General features: G+C 40.9%; 1 protein-coding gene across 1 annotated transcript in view; it reads left to right on the plus strand.

The window, feature by feature from the left end:
* LOC115458777 (dynein heavy chain 1, axonemal-like) overlaps nucleotides 1–19,494 on the plus strand; it is a gene marked incomplete at its 5' end in the record, with an annotated part of 332,737 nt that overhangs the window by 134,052 nt on the left and 179,191 nt on the right. The window contains 5 exon segments of the mRNA XM_030188593.1: nucleotides 4,736–4,841; nucleotides 5,850–6,029; nucleotides 8,581–8,721; nucleotides 15,272–15,435; nucleotides 18,000–18,113. Coding sequence (XP_030044453.1) covers nucleotides 4,736–4,841; nucleotides 5,850–6,029; nucleotides 8,581–8,721; nucleotides 15,272–15,435; nucleotides 18,000–18,113 — 705 coding nt within the window.

Here is a 19,494-nt window from a genome sequence, read left to right on the forward strand (position 1 = left end):
ATTATCGTTCTCAAGTATTTAGACTCCTGATGTAGGCCCTTTGGCCGAAACACAACGTTGTGTCGAGTCAATATACTGATTAATAAAGTTTGGTTCATCTTTACTCTGGAACTCCTGGTTTTTTACCCACTGTTTTGTTATATTGGCTTCTTCAAGGCCAATACCGTGTATAGTCAAATCATTTCATTGAAAACATACTTATTGTCCAATATTAGTTAGAAATAATAGATCTGATTACATTTTCTCTCTTTTAAAAACCAGAAGTTATTTAACAATACATATACTTAAGTCTCTAATTCAGATCCCACTGATTAAAGTTCCACTTTATCTTCTTTGAGATGCGGCGACCAGAATTTAACACAGTATTCGAGGTGCAGTCGCACCATGGAGCAATACAAAGGCATTATAACATCATCATTTTTCTTTTCCATTCCTTTCCTAATAATACCTAACATTCTATTTGCTTTCTTAGCCGCAGCAGCACACTGAGCAGAAGGTTTCAACGTATCATCAACGACGACACCTAGATCCCTTTATTGATCCATGACTCCTAACGTGGAACCTTGCGTGACGTAGCTATAATTCGGGTTCCTCTTTCCCACATGCATCACTTTGCACTTGCTCACTTTAAACGTCATCTGCCATTTAGAGGCCCAGTCTCCCAGCCTTGTAATTTTTCACAATCCTCCCTCGATTTAACGACTTTGAATAACTTTGTGTCATCAGCAAATTTAATTACCTCACTAGTTACTCCCATCTCTAGGTCATTTATAAATATGTTAAAAAGCAGCGGTCCCAGCAAAGAGCCCAAGGAAACCCCACTAACTACCCTTCTCCATTGAGAATACTGACCATTTAACCCTACTCTCTGTTTTCTATCTTTTAACCAGTTTTTAATCCACAATAGAACACTACCTCTTATCCCATGACTCTCCAATTTCCTCTGGAGTCTTTCATGAGGTACTTTGTCAAACACCTTCTGAAAATCCAGATACACAATATCAACCAGCTCCCCTTTATCCACATGTTTGTTCACCCCTTCAAAGAAATGTAGCTTCAACGTCGTTCTAACCCAGCTGATGAAAGCTCCTTTTGAGCCACTGAATTCCTGCCATCTGAAGTACTTGACTTGGAAGGTCATTTTCTTGGTGGCTGTTACTTCAGCTCGTAGAGTCAGTGAGCTTCAGGCCCAGTGGCGTACCAAGGGGGTGGGGGTGGTCCGCCCCGGGTGCACACCGCTGGGGGGTGCCGCGGCGCGCGCCTGTCGGCTCCGAGTTCGCTATCTTCGCTCGTTCGCTGCAGCTCCCTCTGCCCCGGAACAGGTTACTTCCTGTTCCAGGGCAGAGGGAGTTGCAGGGAACGAGTGAAGTTAACGAACTTGGAGCCAACAGGAGCGTGCCGCGGCACCCCCCCCCCCCCAGCGGCGTGCACCCGGGGGGGGAGGTGTCATTTTGCCGGGGGGGGGGGGGGGCGCATCGGCGATCCGCCTCGGGTGCCATCCAGGCTAGGAACGCCACTGTTCAGGCCTTAGTAGTGGATGCACCTTATACCAAGTTTCACCACAACAGAGTAGTCCTCCGCATACACACTAACTTCCTGCCGAAGGTGGTGTCCGAGTTCCATCTGAATCAGACAATTGTCTTGCCAACATTTTTTCCCTGTTCTCATGCCCACCGTAGCAAAAGCAGTTTGCACACCTTGGACTGCAAGAGAGCATAGGCCTTTTACGTTGACCGGACAAAGCCCTTCAGACAGTCCGCCCAGTTGTTTGTTTTTTTCAATCCCAACAGGATGGGAGTCGCCATCGGAAAATGCACAATCTGCAGTTGGCTAGCAGATTGCATTTCCTTCACTTATGCCCAAGCTGGGCTGACTCTGGAGGGCCATGTCACGGCTCATAATGTTAGAGCCATGGCTGTGTCAGTGGCTCACTTAAAGTCAGCCTCCATTGAAGAGATTTGCAAGGCTGCAATGTTGTCATCAGTTCACACGTTCACATCTCACTACTGCCTTCAGCAGGATACCCGACCCAACAGTCAGTTTGGGCAGTCTGTGCTGCAGAATCTGTTCGGGGTTTAGAATCCAACTCCACCCCCTAGACCCATTTTTGTTCTGTTCCAGGCTGCACTCTCAGTTAGATGTTTATAGTTTCAGTCAATCTATGTTACGTCCTCGCTGTTACGAGGCCCAATTGACCAATGTTCATTGTTTTGCGTGAGCCTGGTTGCTAAGGATACCCCACATGTGAGAATAAGCATTGTGCTTGTCCTCGGAGAAAGCGAAGATACTTACTTGTAGCAGGTATTCTCCAAGGACAGCAGGCTGTTGTTCTCACAAACCCGCCCACCTCCCCTTTGGAGTTATTTGTTTATTTGTATGCTTTTTGATTTAACTGAAGGGACACGCTCGTGCAACGGGCGGGAAGTCGTCCGCGCATGCGCTGTATGTGCAATTCGCGTGCCAGAAGACTCTGGCAAAACCTTTTATATTTTTTGCTTGAAAAAATTGCCGTTTCCTGGGCCGACGCAGACGTCAACCTGCTGTCCTCAGAGAATATCTGCTACAGGTAAGTATCTTCGCTTTATGGCAGTCTCACAAGTCACTGTTTTGCAATATCATTGACCATGTAAGTTTTAGTGAAGCTTTAGGGCATATACTGGTAAGAGACAACTTCTGTATTAAAGAGCATGACTTTGATGATTGCTGAAAACGTTTTTAATTGCTTGGCCAAAAGTTTAGTCAAAGAACGTATTGTTGAAGCCAACAAAAAGCTTAAAAATCCATCAAAAAAGAAAGATTACTAAACTACAAAACTCATAAAATGGGATGAAGGGCATCAGACAGTTTAACATATTTAGCCTCTTGTCTATCTTCCAAACATTATTATATATATGTATATCTATCTATCTATCTATCTATCTATCTATCTATCTATCTATTGTAAAGGGGTCTGCTTCCTCCACTCTCTCCATCAGTTTCCTCTCCTTCCTGGTGGCTGGGAGCAACCCGGAAATCTCTCTCCTCTCACAGCTGGCGGGATTTATATACCGGCGATGCAGCTAAGGGACTGAGCTTCACCTCCCCTTCTCTCTCTAGTGGGGAAGGGAGTAACTGGCTCCCCTAGCACTGAGCCACTGCTCCCCCTGCTGGGGTTGGAAATTTGTTCCACCCTTTTGGGGCTACCTTCCTCTCTCCTGCTTGCAAGGGCTTCTGGGAACTGTAATTCGGGGATTAGCTGCTTCTCTGTGGGGCCCCGAGTGCTAGCTTTGTCACTATATATATATATATATATATATATATATATATATATATCACAACCAATCACTCTCCTTCCACTAGCTTCCCCCACACCCATACCAGCTGAGTTAAGCATTAGACTAATGAGGAGCTCCTGCACACAGGGTTTCCTATCTGTTTCCTCCTAGTGGCAGCCTATCTACACATCCTGCCAGCTTACACCCATGTCTTCCCCGATTGCAGCTAGAAGTCCAGTCCGGGTTCCTCATCTCACCCCCTTGCTCCTTGCCTGCAATGCCTTCTGGGACTTGTATTTCAAACTGACACTGCTTTAACCCAACTATCCTGGATGTGACTTTTCACAATATATATCTATATCTATATATCTATATCTATATATATATACATAGAGAGAGAGAGAGAGAGATTTTATAAACATTTCTTAATTTTCATTAACATTTCATATATTTTACTCTTTTAGGGGCCCTTTTACTAAGCCATGGTAAGCACTAGCTCATGCCTACTGCGCAGCAAAAAAGCACTGTCATGGGATGTGCTGAGGCATCAGTGTGTGCTAATCCTGTGCTGAAAAATAAGGGCGGAGAGTAGGCTTGCCCTGCGCTAATCAGGTAGCGCAGGCACATTGCCATGTGCTACTCGGTTAGCATGGGAGTACTTAGCACCAAGAAAATATGTGTAGGGCTCCCGCGGTAATAGCATCGCACTGTTTTGGAAATTAGTGCATGGCCATTAAAGAAAGATATAGCAATGCGTCCGTTTTACTGCCATGATAAAAGTGGCCGCAGCACATGGAAAACCCACAGGCTGACAACAGTGCAAGCCACTTTTTAGCACGGCTTAGTAAAAGGGACCCTTAGTGTTGTTAAGCACATATCGTCCCTTATGTATTTTAATAATTAATTTATTGTTCTTGAGTTAATTGTATTGGGATTGGCAGTACACTACATTTGGTCAGTCAACCTACAAAGGTACAGGCTGATTTACACCTTACTTTCCAGGTGATCTTTCTGGGTGGTAGTGTTATCTCATATGATGTTTTATGCATATATTGATACCAAATTGGCCACCCAGTTTCTAGATTACTAATTTGTTTTGTGTGTTTTAGAGATGTAGGCCACTTTTTTTTGGAGGGGGGGGGTAATGAAAAGTGGGGTTTTAAGTGTATTAAACTAATCATAGAACTGTTCAAAACAACATGACCCCAATTCAACAGGCTTCCAGCTAGCATTCCATTCATTCTTTGTCATTCTACTTAAATTCCACTAGGCAGTCTCAATGATCCATCTTGTAGGCAAACACTTGGTGATATTTTGTTAACAATGAATTGCATATGTTTCTATTGGAATTGTTGTTGAGACATTTCATTACTGCATTTCTCCCAAAATTGTAAAGAATTGAACTGACATTACTAGCCTTCGTAAAACCTGGGCTGAATATCAACTAATGTTTTTTCTCCACCATTTCTCCTTTGTTACAGGTTCTATTTCCTCTCAGATGATGAGCTGCTGGAGATACTATCCCAGACAAAGGATCCCACGGCTGTGCAGCCTCACTTGCGCAAATGCTTTGAGAACATTGCTCGAGTAAGTTAATAAAAATTGGCAATTAGTTTTACTGAAAAGGATTTTCTATTTTCCATGTTTTACTGGATGTGTGTTGTAATGGCATGACCCAGGTCTTAATGGCATTTCTCGTAAATGATCAAATCTTGTGCTTGTTCCATATTAATGGGGCTGTTCCAGATCTCAAATATATTAAATCAGTTTTTAATGCTGAGGCAATTTTCAAATTTTGAAATTTATCCTCATTGTTTCAAGTAAAAGTATATGTATGTTTTCACTTTGAAAATTACTTTAGGAACAGAGTATGTATTTGAGTATGAAGATAAGTATACTATTTTTTCAAAATTGACTTGGTTAGTTTTTGCAAGCTTTGAAAATTTAGATGTCACTTAGTAGAGATAGAAATAAAAGTGACCAATGATTGAGAAAAGACATCTCTGGTTTTTTGAGCCATTATTATGTTATTTTTTCTCTGAGGCTTTTTCACCTATATAAATTGTAAAATTATTAAAATCACATATGAAAATAAAACAAAATATTTTAATTAAAGACGTATAGATACTTTGGATTAAGAATTCTTGTGGGTGTTGGCAATTTTTGGCTAAATATCCCACATTGTCTTTTTGGGTTACTTGATTTGACCACAAAGCATCCACAGACATTTGTACCTAGTTTTACTATGAAAATTTACATGCATATATTTGAAAATGTAATCTATGATATTTTTGTTCCCTGACCTACCTGTGATTGTATTGTATTGTAGTACTTAAATCTCACCTTTAACCAGTGGGATGCAAGGCAGATTACAGAAAAGAACAGCTTTACATTAGAAGGAATTTACAGACAAATAAAAACATTATACAATATATAAAAATCATAAAGAGTTCCACAAATTAACCCAACTTGTGGATTGTGCCTAATGCAGATAAAAGTATGTGCTTTGTAGACTGGGAAATTGTCAAGTTGATGGAATTCTCTTCCTTCTAGATGATATCTGTCTTGTTTTTCTTTTGCTCCCCTCCCCCCCAGCTCTTATTCCAGGAGGACCTGCAAATTACCCACATGTACTCAGGAGAAGGGGAAGAAGTAAAGCTCTCTTCTGCTATCTATCCCACTGGTAATGTGGAGGATTGGCTTCTAGAGGTGGAGAGAGTTATGAAGGGCACTATACGAGACTACATCAGAAGAGCTATCACAGCTTATCCAGTGGTAAGTCTTTCTTTTCTAGGACTTTCTAAGTTTCAGACAAGCACTTAAATTTAATGCATTGATTCCACGATAGGAAGTGATTGGGTAGGACAGAATATATATGGGGAAGATGGAAGATGTTTCACTGTTGGTGTAGTCACCCTAAAGATTAGACATGGAGCAATTTTTAGAAAGTCTTTCATTAGTTAAATCGGAATTTACACACAGTGTCACAGTGACATTCCTCTGAAAAATTGCCTACCACTTTCAGTGTGGGTTAAGGGGGGCACTAGTCGCAAGCCAAAGCACATGTCTGAAGTTTATTTTTAACTCCCTATCCCTACTTCCCAGCAGAGAGATTGCACAAATGAGCTTTCGTACTTAGGCACCCATGGTCCCTGCAGGACAAAATATTTTCAAAGGGAAATTCCTAGGGAAGTTTCTGCTGGAAAATATATTTGCATGCCCAGAGTTATAAAAATACTCATGGGCTAGCAAGCAAACTGAAAATTGCCCTTCAGTCATGACCTGTTTCCTCACTGTTTATTTTTGCACTAGTAGAATCTCTAGTGATCTGATTCAGAACAGGTTTTTAGGTGTGTGTGGCGTAATGGTGAATTTTCCAGCATATGTACTTAAGTACATAAATATTGCCATACTGGGAAAGACCAAAGGTCCACAAAGCCCAGCATCCTGTTTCCAACAGTGGCCAATTCAGGTCACAAATACCTGGCAAGATCCCAAAAAAGTAAAAAAACATTTTATATTGCTTATCCCAGAAATAGTGGATTTTCCCCAAGTCCGTTTAATAATGGTCTATGGACTTTTCCTTTAGGAATCCGTCCAAACCTTTTTTTAAACTCCGCTAAGCTAACCACCCCTACCACATTCTCTGGCAACGAATTCCAGAGTTTAATTACACGTTGAGAGAAGAAAAAATTTCTCCGATTCGTTTTAAATTTACTACATTGTAGCTTCATCGCATGCCCCCTAGTCCTAGTATTTTTGGAAAGCTTCACATCTACCTGTTCAACTCCACTCATTATTTTATAGACCTCTATCATATCTCCCTTCAGCCGCCTTTTTTCCAAGCTGAAGAGCCCTAGCCGCTTTAGCATTTCCTCATAGGGAAGTCGTCCCATCCCCTTTATCATTTTCATCGCCCTTCTCTGCACCTTTTCTAATTCCACTATATCTTTTTTGAGATACAGCGACCAGAATTGAACACAATATTTGGGGTGCGGTCGCAACATGGAGTCATACAAAGGCATTATAACATCCTCATTTTTGTTTTCCATTCCTTTCCTAATAATACCTAACATTCTATTTGCTTTCTTAGCCGCAGAAGCACACTGAGCAGAAGGTTTCAACGTATCATCAACGATGACACCTAGATCCCTTTCTTGGTCCGTGACTCTTAATGTGGAACCTTGCATGACATAGCTATAATTCAGGTCCCTCTTTCCCACATGCGTCACTTTGCACTTGCTCACATTAAACGTCATCTGCCATTTAGATGCCCAGTCTTCCAGTCTCGTAAGGTCCTTTTGTAATTTTTCACAATTTTTATTTTTATTACATTTGTACCCCGCGCTTTCCCACTCATGGCAGGCTCAATGCGGCTTACATGGGGCAATGGAGGGTTAAGTGACTTGCCCAGAGTCACAAGGAGCTGCCTGTGCCGGGAATCGAACTCAGTTCCTCAGTTCCCCAGGACCAAAGTCCACCACCCTAACCACTAGGCCAATCCTCCCGCGATTTAATGACTTTGAATAACTTTGTGTCATCAGCAAATTTAATTACCTCACTAGTTACTCCCATCTCTAGGTCATTTATAAATATGTTAAAAAGCAGCGGTCCCAGCAAAGAGCCCTGGGAAACCCCACTAACTACCCTTCTCCATTGAGAATACTGACCATTTAACCCTACTGTCTGTTTTCTATCCTTTAACCAGTTTTTAATCCACAATAGAACAATATCTCCTATCCCATGACTCTCCAATTTCCTCTGGAGTCTTTCATGAGGTACTTTGTCAAACGCCTTCTGAAAATCCAGATACACAATATCAACCGGCTCACCTTTATCCATATGTTTGTTCACCCCTTCAAAGAAATGCAGTAGATTGGTGAGGCAAGATGTCCCTTCACTAAATCCATGTTTGCTATGTTTAATTAATCCATGCTTATGTATATGCTCTGTAATTTTCTTGCATATAATAGTCTGTACCATTTTGCCCGGCACTGAACCAGATATCATCATCTGTATGGGCAACCCTATAAGAAGAGCAGTTCTATAATCACCAGAATATCAGAACAGTTTATAGCATTCAAAGCTTAATATGAGAACTATGTACCATATCATTCACCTGTGCCTTCAGCAATAAACAAGATATTTGACCTTAGTTTCAATATTAATGAAGTAGTCATTCAATTATATCCTAATGACATGAAAACTCAACATTTTTAAATATTAGAAAATTTATTTTTGGTTTAAGGATTATGTTTATTCTTCTCACTGGTACAACATTTCTTTGCAGACAGTCACAATGTTACAATAGCATTTTTTTTTCCAGACACCTCGTACAGAGTGGGTCCTTAATTGGCCTGGTCAAGTGACTATTGCTGGATGTCAGACTTTCTGGACACAGGAAGTATCAGATGCACTGGAAGCTGGAAATCTGTCCTCTGAACTCTTTCCACAACTTAGCAAACAGGTAGGCACCACATACCCATAGACTTTGCAGCTGCATGTTCTGCTGGCAAATTTTGCTGGAAAACAACACGTGTACATGTACATTTGCAAATCAAATGTACGAATATCAGTAGTCTTTCAAGTCCTTCCTCAGTATTCCCGGTAGTGTCTCCTTCTGACTGAGCTAAATGTAATCATACTATTGAATCCCAAATGTACTGTGAGCCAAATAAATTTATCTGTTAACTAACTAGTTTATCTTGAGAAGTGGCTTGGATAGTTGCTGTCTAGCCTGATCTAGCATGGAACATTGCTAGCTTTTAAACAATGCTGCTTAAGGACAAATGTTTCAATTTATGTCCAGGCACGTAAGAGTATGTGATCACAAAATCTAAAGAGAGGATTTGGCATTGGATACCAACTTATTGACCAAAGTTTGTCTGAGGACACAGCCCAGCAATGGTGTGATTTATGAGGGAGCAGGTGCTCACTTTCAGCAAAAATAGAAAATAATTATAAAAATGTACTAAATGGGATCCAATACGTAAACTAATTTAAAAAATCTTGAAAATTCCAGAACAGTCATACCCCCTGTATCTAGAATATATTATCTGTTGCCTTATACAAAGAAAATTTCTGATCAAGTGGTAACGGAGGGGTCTGAGGTACCTTTTGATAATTTTAATTTGACACAGACAATAGAAGATGAAACCATTGGCGTCCAGGCTGTTACCTTGATTGTAGGCTTTCAGGCTCATTTTCGAAAGAGATGGACGTCCATCTTTCGATATAAATCGGAACAGGGACGTCCAATCGGTATAATTGAAACCCGATTTTGGACGTCTCCAACTGAAGTCCAAATTTCCTCTGGAGTCTGGACGTCCAAATTTCAAGGGGCGTGTCTGAGGCGTGAAGGCGGGACTAGGGCGTGCCTAAGACTTGCACATCTTTGAGCCATAATCGAAAAAAGCAGGGACGTCCTAATGTAAAACTTGGACGTTTTCACCCAGACGTGTTTATTTTACAAATAAGGCACAAAAAGGTGCCTGAAATGACCAGATGACCACTGGAGGGAATCGGGGATGACCTCTCGTTATTCCCCCAATGGTCACTAACTCCCTCCCACCCTCAAAAGCATCTTTAAAAATATGTCGTGCCAGCCTCAGATGTCATACTCAGGTCCATGACAGCGCATGCAGATCCCTGGAGCAGTTTTAGTGGGTACTGCAGTGCACTTCAGACAGGCGGACCTAGGCCCATACCCTCCCCCCACCTGTTACATTTGTGAAGGAAACAGCGAGCCCACCAGAAACCCACTGCACCCACATATAGGTGCCCCCCTTCACCTGTAAGGGCTATGGTAGTGGTGTACAATTGTGGGTAGAGGGTTTTTTTTTTTGGGGGGGGGGCTCAGCACACAAGGTAAGGGAGCTGTGTACCTGGGAGCATTTTATGAAGTCCACTTCAGTGCCCCCTAGGGTGCCCGGATGGTGTCTTGGCATGTCAGGGGGACCAGTGCAGTACAAATGCTGGCTCCTCCCACGTCCAAATGGCTTCCATTTTGACTTTTTTGACATGGACGTCTTTAGTTTCGAAAATCGCCAAAAGTGAAAAACGTCCATGTCTAAGAACGTCCAAATCTAATGACGTCCTTGGTATTTTTGAAACAAAAGATGGACGTCCATCTTTTTTCGAAAATACGATTTTCCCCGCCCCGGATTTGAACGTTTTACAAAGACATCCAAATCCATAGACGTTTCTTTCGAAAATGCCCCTCTTTGTGTTACAACAGATCATGATTGGATTTTGAAGATGTTTTTTCACCACAGAATTATTTTTGAACTACAAGATTAGAGTTTTTCCTGATGTTTCTAGAGAAACTCAGCAGAGGCGTAAATCTTTCTTGAAATTATGTCCTCGTGGTTTGCAGTTAGGAGGCATTTTTTGGCTTAATTTTCACTGCAAATGTGTGATTAAAATACAGTCAGTTAAATATGTTTTTTTTAATCCCGTCCATTTGGTAACCTTTTTGGACTTAAGCTGTCCTCTTCCCCCCTCCTCCTTTTGTTGGCACTTATCACATCTACTCTGTAATATATAATTTGCTTGGTTTTGGCTTTCTGCCTTTTCCTTTTTGGCAATATTCTCTTGAATTGTGCCTTGCCTCCTCTCAATTGTGAACTTTATATACAATTCTCTTTCTATTGATTTTCCTTGTTCTTATTTTGATTTATATAAGGAGGATATAGTTGGATTTGTATTAGTTAAATTGTCCTCATATGGGATTCCTTTTCTATGAGATATTGTACTTTTGTATACAAGAGTTTTCTTGTATATTGTGGTTCATTCACAAACTTATAAAGGACAATTCTATAAAAGAACACCTAATAAAAGCTTATTCTATAGAAGAAAGTAGTTGCCTATTTGTAAGATACTAGCATAATCAAGTATAGATGTGCATATGTGTTAGGCTTTTCATTTATACCAGTTACAGAGCTGGTGTAAATGTCCATGCCTAGATGCCAGAGATGTTCATGTAACTTATAGTATTCTACATATGTAAGTTGAATCCCACCCACATTCTGCTTATATTCCGCCTATCTGTAAAATACACACTGTGGCAAATATGCACATATTTACAAAATAGCACATACTGGATTTTGGACATTTATGTGCACACGTGCGAATAAGCCAATAATCTTATGCACATATTTGCGCATAAATGTTAGTATCTTCTTTATAAATTATTCTGTAGAGTTAAATATTCATAAACAATCACAAATGCATAACTTCATACATATAGAGCAGCATTTTAGGAAAAACAGTATCTGCCAAGATAGAGCCTGTACTAAAATTTGCGAAGAAATGGGTGTTTATGCATTGGTTAGATGTGGTCTGAGCATCCATTTTAGAAACCTAAACACCCAAAATATCAGTGGGTCAGAACAGTCGCAAAGGGGTCCTTTTACTAAGGTGTGCCGAAAAGTGACCTGCGCTAGTGTAGACATATGTATTGGATGTGTGCAGGTTCATTTTTCAGCACACCTGCAAAAAAGGCCTTTTATTTTTTGGCCAAAAATGGACGTGTGCAAAATGAAAATTGGCGTGTCCATTTTGGGCCTAAGACCTTACCACCACCTGGGATCGCTCAAGACATACATACACAGATAAGTGTTTTGAAAGTTCCTATAACAAATAGGACAATTTGCATTAAATTGTTGTAGTCAAGAAGACTTCCACTGATTTGATAGTGGTCACTCAATTGCACAAGTTTTTTTTAGTTAATTTTGAGCACATTAAGTTAAAAAAAAGCAAAAAATTGATGCGGATGTTAAGGGATCGTCTATGATTAGAATTGTCGCATTAAACTGGCGGGCTAGCTGTTGATCTGAAGCGACGGTATGAGACTTCCCCTGAATACACTCATTGAGTGATCCGATCATCATATCTCTACCACTTTGTTTCTTTGTTGAGTTATATACACATATAAGGTAGAGTGCCGTTAAGAAGTTTAACAGTATCCCAGAAATAAGCAGTAGATTTTCTCAGGTCCACCTTATAAGTGGTTTATGGACTTTTTTTCAGGAAAATGCCCAAACCTTTTTTAACCCTGCTAGGCTAACTGCTTTTGCCGTATTCTTTGGTATTGAATTACAAAGGTTAATTACACATTGAGTGAAAAAATGTTTTCTCTGATTTGTTTTAAACATACTATGAGCCCCTTAGTCCTTGTACTTTTTGAAAGAGTAAACAAGCAATTCACATTTACCCGTTCCACTCCATTCAAGATTTTAACTTTATACACTTCTATCATATTTTCCATCAGCTATCTCTTCTCCAACTTGAAGAGTCTCTTTAGCCTTTCTTTATAGGAAATTTGTCCCATCCCTTTTATCATTTTGATTGCCCTTCTCTGTACCTTTTCTAATTCATCTATATGTATTTGAGATGCGGGGACCAGAATTGCAAACAATTTTTAAGGTGTGGTTTCACCATGGATTGATACATATGCATTATAATAGTCCCATTTGTTCTCCATTCCTTTCCATTATCCCTTACCAGTTTTTATTAGGGGAGGAGGAGGGGGGAGATAAATCACTGGGAGTTTAAAGGGGTAACCTCCTCTAATCCCTTCAATGGAACATGCTCAATACAAGCTTTTTTCTGAAACTTAGATGCCCAAGGTAGCAAGGTGTGAATCCCAATGTCTTTCTTTATGGACATAGATGTGTATTCCCCTTCTAAAAAGGAGAATACACATTTATTTTTTAAGGTCTGACCTAGTCCCACCCAAAACATGTCCAGACCACACCCCCTTGCCAGACAAATATATAATATAACTAGTATAAAAGGCCCGTTTCGGTAGGCAATGAAACAGGCTCTAGCAAGGTAATCCCCCCCTGCAGCGTCCTTCCTGTCTCCCCTGCCCCCCCTGCAGCCACCCATCTGGTCTCAGGACCCGCTCCCCACCAACCCTCCTCTGCCCCTGCAGCCACACATGTGCAGCGACCCACCTCTCTCCCCTGCCCCCCCTGCAGCCACCCATGTCCAGTGACCCTCCTCTCCCCCTGTCCCCCCTGCAGCGTCCCCTCTGTCTCCCCTGCCCTCCTTTGCAGCCACCCATAGTTATCAGGACCCCCTCCCCACCTCCCTCTTCCCTGCCCCCCCCCCGCAGCCATCCATATCCAGCGACCCTCCTCTCCCCCTGCAGCCATCCATGTCCAATGACCCTCCCCTCCCCTGCCCCCCTCCAGCCACCCATGTCCAGCGACTCTCCCCTCGGCGCATCATCCAAGCCCCTATCCCCCCCTCGGGCACATCAACCCCCTCGCCACCCGCAGCCGCCAATACTAACGCTGTCCAGCCGCTGCTGCGTCTCCTGTTGAGCAGCAGCGGCCGGTACAAAAAGAAAAAAGCCAAAAAAGATTTTAAACCTGAAACACGGCTCCGTAGACAGCCATCTGGCATTGGCTGTCATCTCTGCAGACGCTCCTCCTCTCCCCTCTGACGTCGCGGCGCTCCTCTAGGGTCTTCCTGCAGGGGCAGTGACGTGGAGGGGAGAGGAGGAGCGGCTGTAGTGACGACAGCCAATGCCAGATGGCTGTCTATGGAGCCACGTTTCAGGTTAAAAATCTTTTTTTGGCTTTTTTCTTTTTGTACCGGCCACTGCTGGTCCACAGGAGAAGCAGCAGCGGCGGCTGGACAGCGTTAGTATTGGCGGCTGCGGGTGGCAAGGGAGTTGATGTGCCCGAGGGGGGGGGTAGGGGCTTTGGTGATGCGTCGAGAGGGGGTAGGGGCTTGGGTGCTGCGCCGGGGCGGAGGGGCTTGGGTGTTGCGCCGAGGGGTGGGCACTGAGAGCTGATTGGTAGGCAGGGAGAGGAGAAGGGAAACACTCCTCCCCTCGCCTTGGAATCAGCTGTCAGTGACATCACTGACGTCAGTGCATTCTAAACTGCCTAGCAGACCACCTCCGAGGGAGCCACGGTACCAGGCACATTAGAACGTTGGAGGTGAGAATTATTATATAGGATGTAATATAAATCTGTGAATGCCAGTTTATGCAACCTAAAACCTGAATAGTGCTTCTAAATAAGCACCATAATATTATATGCATATTCAGCAATAGTATTCGTTTAAGTGCCACCAATAAATTTCCACAGACTCTGTATGTCAGCACTTATACAAATAGTGGCTGCATAAGTTTTTTTGTAATGAGTTTTAAACATTGCCAAATGTTAACTATTTTTGTGGGGGAAATTTTAAAATGTACTGAGTTAGGAAGTTATCAAGGTGTGGTAAAAGGTTGCCTTTTACTGCACTTTGATTTACTGCGGTAGTCAGCAACCTGTGATATTTCCACAGGTTAATGTCTAGCATGGTAAATGATTAATACTGCTTGTAAGCCATCCCACACACAGCGCTATTCTAGCGGCCTGAAGCCACAGTCTGATCCCAGCTGGAGTTTAAAGGAGCTGCTGTATAAATACGCCCCCCCCCCCCCCCGATCAAGTCCTCCCTGAGAAATTCCACACCCCCTGATTAAGCCCCCCTCCAGTTAAGAACCTTTTAAGAAGCCCTGCACCCCCCCCAAAAGGTTCAGAGCCCCCCTTCCTCCTCTCCCACCCCCACATGTGGCAATACCCCTAAAGGGGCGGCCATGTACCTCATTAGTGGCTTCTAGGGAGTCATGTTTCCTTAAGGGCTAAGTAATCTGACTTAAAGCCCTAACTCTGCTTGATAACTACCTTCCTTAATACTGTAAACATTTAGCCACTGACTCTAGGGAGAGTAAGCGGATTTCATCTAGCAGGGCTGTCTGATTCTTAGGGTTTGCCAGACAAACAATATTTTTATGAAACACGAGATCTTGTCAAAATAAATTGTTTCTTGCATGGTTTTGACAAACTTTGAAAGATTGACCTATTTGTATTGCATCTATTTTGCTATAATTTGCTTAATTATAATATGTTATATTACTACTAATTTGTTTGTTATCTATAACATCAATTAAAATTTAACATTTTAAAAAACCCAGTCCACATTGTTAGTTACATGTCTCTTTGCTTACATAGCTGAGTGACTTGGTGGCTTTGGTTCGGGGAAAACTGTCCCGAATGCAACGAGCAGTGTTATCGGCTCTGATTGTAATTGAGGTTCATGCCAAAGATGTTGCAGCCAAGCTCGTTGAAGAAGAAGTGAATAGTATCAATGATTTTGAGTGGATCTCCCAGCTCAGGTATGGAACAGATCTTTGCAACCAACATTGTCTAAAAAGATTCTAAGCATATTTTGACAAAAACATTCTCACAGACTGTGTAATGCAAGTATTATTCCACCTTTCTTTTGTTGTCTTGTATTAGAGAGGTGTGGTAGCTGTGTTAGTCCACTCTTAAAGGTTATCAATAGAAATCAAACAAAATAAAACATGGAAAAGAAAATAAGATGATACCTTTTTTATTGGTATCATTGTAATTCATTTGTAATTCATTAGAGTCTTTTATGTAGGCCATGTGTTGGGACCTTGGCATGATTCCCAGGTTATGCTTTTTGTTCTTTAAGCAGACTGGGGCTGGTGTTGCAGAGGCAAAAACAACAAAAAGAAAATTGGACTGAAAAATGAAACAGGATTAAAACAGAAAACCAATATAAAATTGCCTATTGCAAAAATATACTACTACTACTTATCATTTCTATAGCGCTACTAGACGTACACAACGCTGTACACTTGAACGTGAAAAATATAAGGGAAAGGGAACTACAAGATCCATCACTTGCATTATACTGCTGTGAAAAGATCTTCTTGAAAGTAAAATCATGGGATAGCAGGCACCATCTTTGAAACTGGAGTCATGGACTGGTGAAAGGAGGACCACTGACCAACCTAAGTGTGGATGCCTTCCTGGGACAATCGCATGCAGTCAAGCTCAGTCAATTAAGCTGAATTTTCAAACTAACACTACAGTATTGCGGTGGGGAGAGTTTATTGATTGGATGAAATTTCCTTTTTTTTTTTTACACAATGCAATAAGAAAACAAAAAAGATTTGCACAACCACACTTAGGTTGGTTTGGGGGTTTTTACGACCGATGATTATAGAGAAGATCTGTGACCAGCAAGATTCAGCCACTTCAGTTTTGCAGCTGATGGTCACCATTTTCTGAGGTCTTTCCCCCCGTTTTTTATTTTTTACGTTGTTAGCCTATACCAAAACATAAGCTCGCTTTTTGTTATATTTTGAGTATCTACCAAGTTACAGATTACCAATAGGAGGCTTACTGCTCTTTAACTTGTCGTTTTTGTTTAGAAGATCTTCCAGGTTCACAGAGATTTCTTTTAGTTCTTTCGTATCATCACCCTTAAATTAAATTTTTTGCACAGGTAGCTAGTTCCCTTATATCCTCCTCAGTTAAAAAACAAAAAAAAAGTAAAGAATTCATTTGGGAGAGGGGGAATTATCATCGTGGACTATGGTTTATTTTACCACAAGTTGTGCTATTTTAGCACTGAGTCTCATTTCATCTCATTTCATAAAATGGGACCCTTTGCTAAAATATCACAGCTTATGGTAAAATAACCCATCTTAGCAGTATCCCCACATTGATAACTCCCCCCTTCCTTAATCTCTGTGCTATGGCCTTGTCCTCCTTGAGTTCTCCTTTCACTCTTTGATGATCTAATGGTCCAACTGTCTCCCTCATAGGCTTTCTGCTTTTAATGCACCTGAAAAAGCTTTTGCTATGAGTAATTAAACTCATTGCCAGAGAATGTGGTAAAAGCAGTTAGCTTAGCAGGGTTTTTAAAAAGTGTTGGATAACTTCCTAAAAGACTCTTATCTGTCCCTACACTCCTCCCGGGAACTCTGTTCATTGGGTAAATCTCTCTTATCTGTACCTTTCTCCTCCACTGCTAACTCCGTTCCTATTATCTTGCTGCACTGTATGCCTGAAATAGACTTTCTGAGTCAGTACATGAAGCTCCATCTCTGGCCGTTTTTAAATCTAGGCTAAAATCCCACCTTTTTGATGCTGCTTTTAACTCCAAACCCCTATTCACTTGTTCAGTACCAATGTCTGTTTTATCATTCCCATCTTAGTAATTCTCTTATCCCTTATTTGTCCTGTTTGTCTGTTCTGATTAGATTGTAAGCTCTGTGGAGCAAGGACTGTCTCTTACATGTTCAAGTGTGCAGCGCCGCTATGTCTAGTAGCGCTATAGAAATGATAGGTTCTAGTAGAAGTAGTAGTAAAAGCCCATAAGCCATTACTAAGATGGAATTGGGGAAAATCCACAGTTTATTTCTAGGATAAGCAGCATAAAGTGTATTGTACTGTTTTGGGATCTTGCCAGGTACTTGTAACCTGAATTGACCACTGTTGGAAACAGGAAGCTAGGCTTGATGGACCTTTGGTCTGTCCCAGTAAGGCAACACTTATGTTCTTATGTTCTTAACTATGTCTGCATTATATTTATTTATTTATTTGAAACATTTGTATCCCACATTTTCCCACCCATTAGCAGGCTCAATGTGGCTTACATAATACCGTAAAGGCGATTGCCAAGTCCGATAGATGTGATGCAAGTGTATGTTGTTTTTATTTATTTTATTTGTTTTTTTATGTATTATTTTTATGTATGTGTTTGTCTGTACCCTGCCTATGTTGGTGGATAGAACAGGTTATAAATATTTTAAATAAATAAATGTAATACTTGGCATTTGTTCTTGTTGATTTTAATCCATGCTATGTCTTAATATTTCTCCATTTCTGTTTATGGCAATACATCATGCTTTTCTGTTATTAGGTACTACTGGACTAGGGATGATCTTTATATTCGAGCTGTGAATGCTGAATTTCTTTATGGCTATGAATACCTTGGAAACAGTGGGCGACTGGTGATCACTCCTCTCACAGATAGGTAAAGTAATACCTATGCCTGAGTAACTTGTTATCTTTGCCTCCTAGTGACCACTTTCCTCATAGAAAGTTAAAGGAATCCCTTCTTTATAAAAAAACAAATTAGGAAAGAGATGTCAGTCTTATAGCCTGAATTATGATACATGTTAAGCGTGTGGTTATTCAGAATTATTAGTTTATTAATTATTGTATGTTTGATTTGCTGTGCTTTCCTATCAATTATTGGATTTCCTAGATGTTATTATGAGTGTTTTTTATATGTTTAAAATTTTTCTTTTATGTAAACTGTTCTGTTTTGCTAGCAATAAGTAACGGTATAGTAAATAATAAACGATAATATTAACATTGAATTTCCACAATTACTGAAGGTCACTGTTACGCTGACAGATAAATAATCTTGTCTATCCCAATAACATATTGTTTTACTGAGATTTCACTGCTCACTAGCCTCTAGAACAAATTCCTCTGTTACCATACTCTCTTTATATGTAAATAATATGTGAATATCTGCCACAAAAAGACCCAAGATACCACTAAAGAGTCAAACAGTGTGAAGCAAACTGTCACCAACATAAATGAAAATGTATGAAGTAAAGACAGACTCAGATGCCAAAACAGAAGAACACAAAACTTTGCAGTCTCAATATGCACACAAGACACAAAGAAGGTGACTTGGAAAAATGAAAAGATGATGTGACAGTAATACACATCTTTATTGATTAAAATCCCGGACTCTGTTTCAGCCAATGTTGCCTGCATCAGGAGTCTGAAAAGGATATTTGATAAAACAATTGGTAGCTGCCAGTTTGGTGTTCTCTCTTAAAAACAAGCGTATCTTGCCAACACCGCACAATTCAAAAGTCTCAAAGCAACTGTAGTCAAACACATGTAGGCTCAATGGTATATTATCCATCTCTTGGTTTTAATCATTGAATCCCAAATAATCAAAACATTTTTTCTTTAACTTTTTTCTCTATATAAAAGTCCAAAAACAAAGTCCAAGAAATGCATCTCAAGTCCTGTTTCTAAAGGTACCTGCATCTGGTGTGCATAATCCTCAACATTTCCAACATCATGTCCCAATTTTGTAATGTGATTTGCTATTCCACACAACTGAAAGGGGTGTATGTATGGGTGGAGCATGAGCGGGGCTCCCACTTATATGTGTGACTTACAGCATACCTTGTTACATGTGCTCTCTTACTCCATGTATATCCCAGCAGAAGCTTTCTCAACCCTTGTTATTACTAAATGACCACTTGGGTTGGAGGCTGGGTTAAATTCAGAGGCTTTTCCCTTAATTCCCTTTAAAAGAGATGCACTTCACAGAATCTTTAGTCTATTGTTGAAATTACTATTTTTTGCCATTACATGAGAGAGTT

This window comes from Microcaecilia unicolor, unplaced genomic scaffold (assembly GCF_901765095.1).
Source record: "Microcaecilia unicolor unplaced genomic scaffold, aMicUni1.1, whole genome shotgun sequence".
NCBI classification, from domain to species: domain Eukaryota; kingdom Metazoa; phylum Chordata; class Amphibia; order Gymnophiona; family Siphonopidae; genus Microcaecilia; species Microcaecilia unicolor.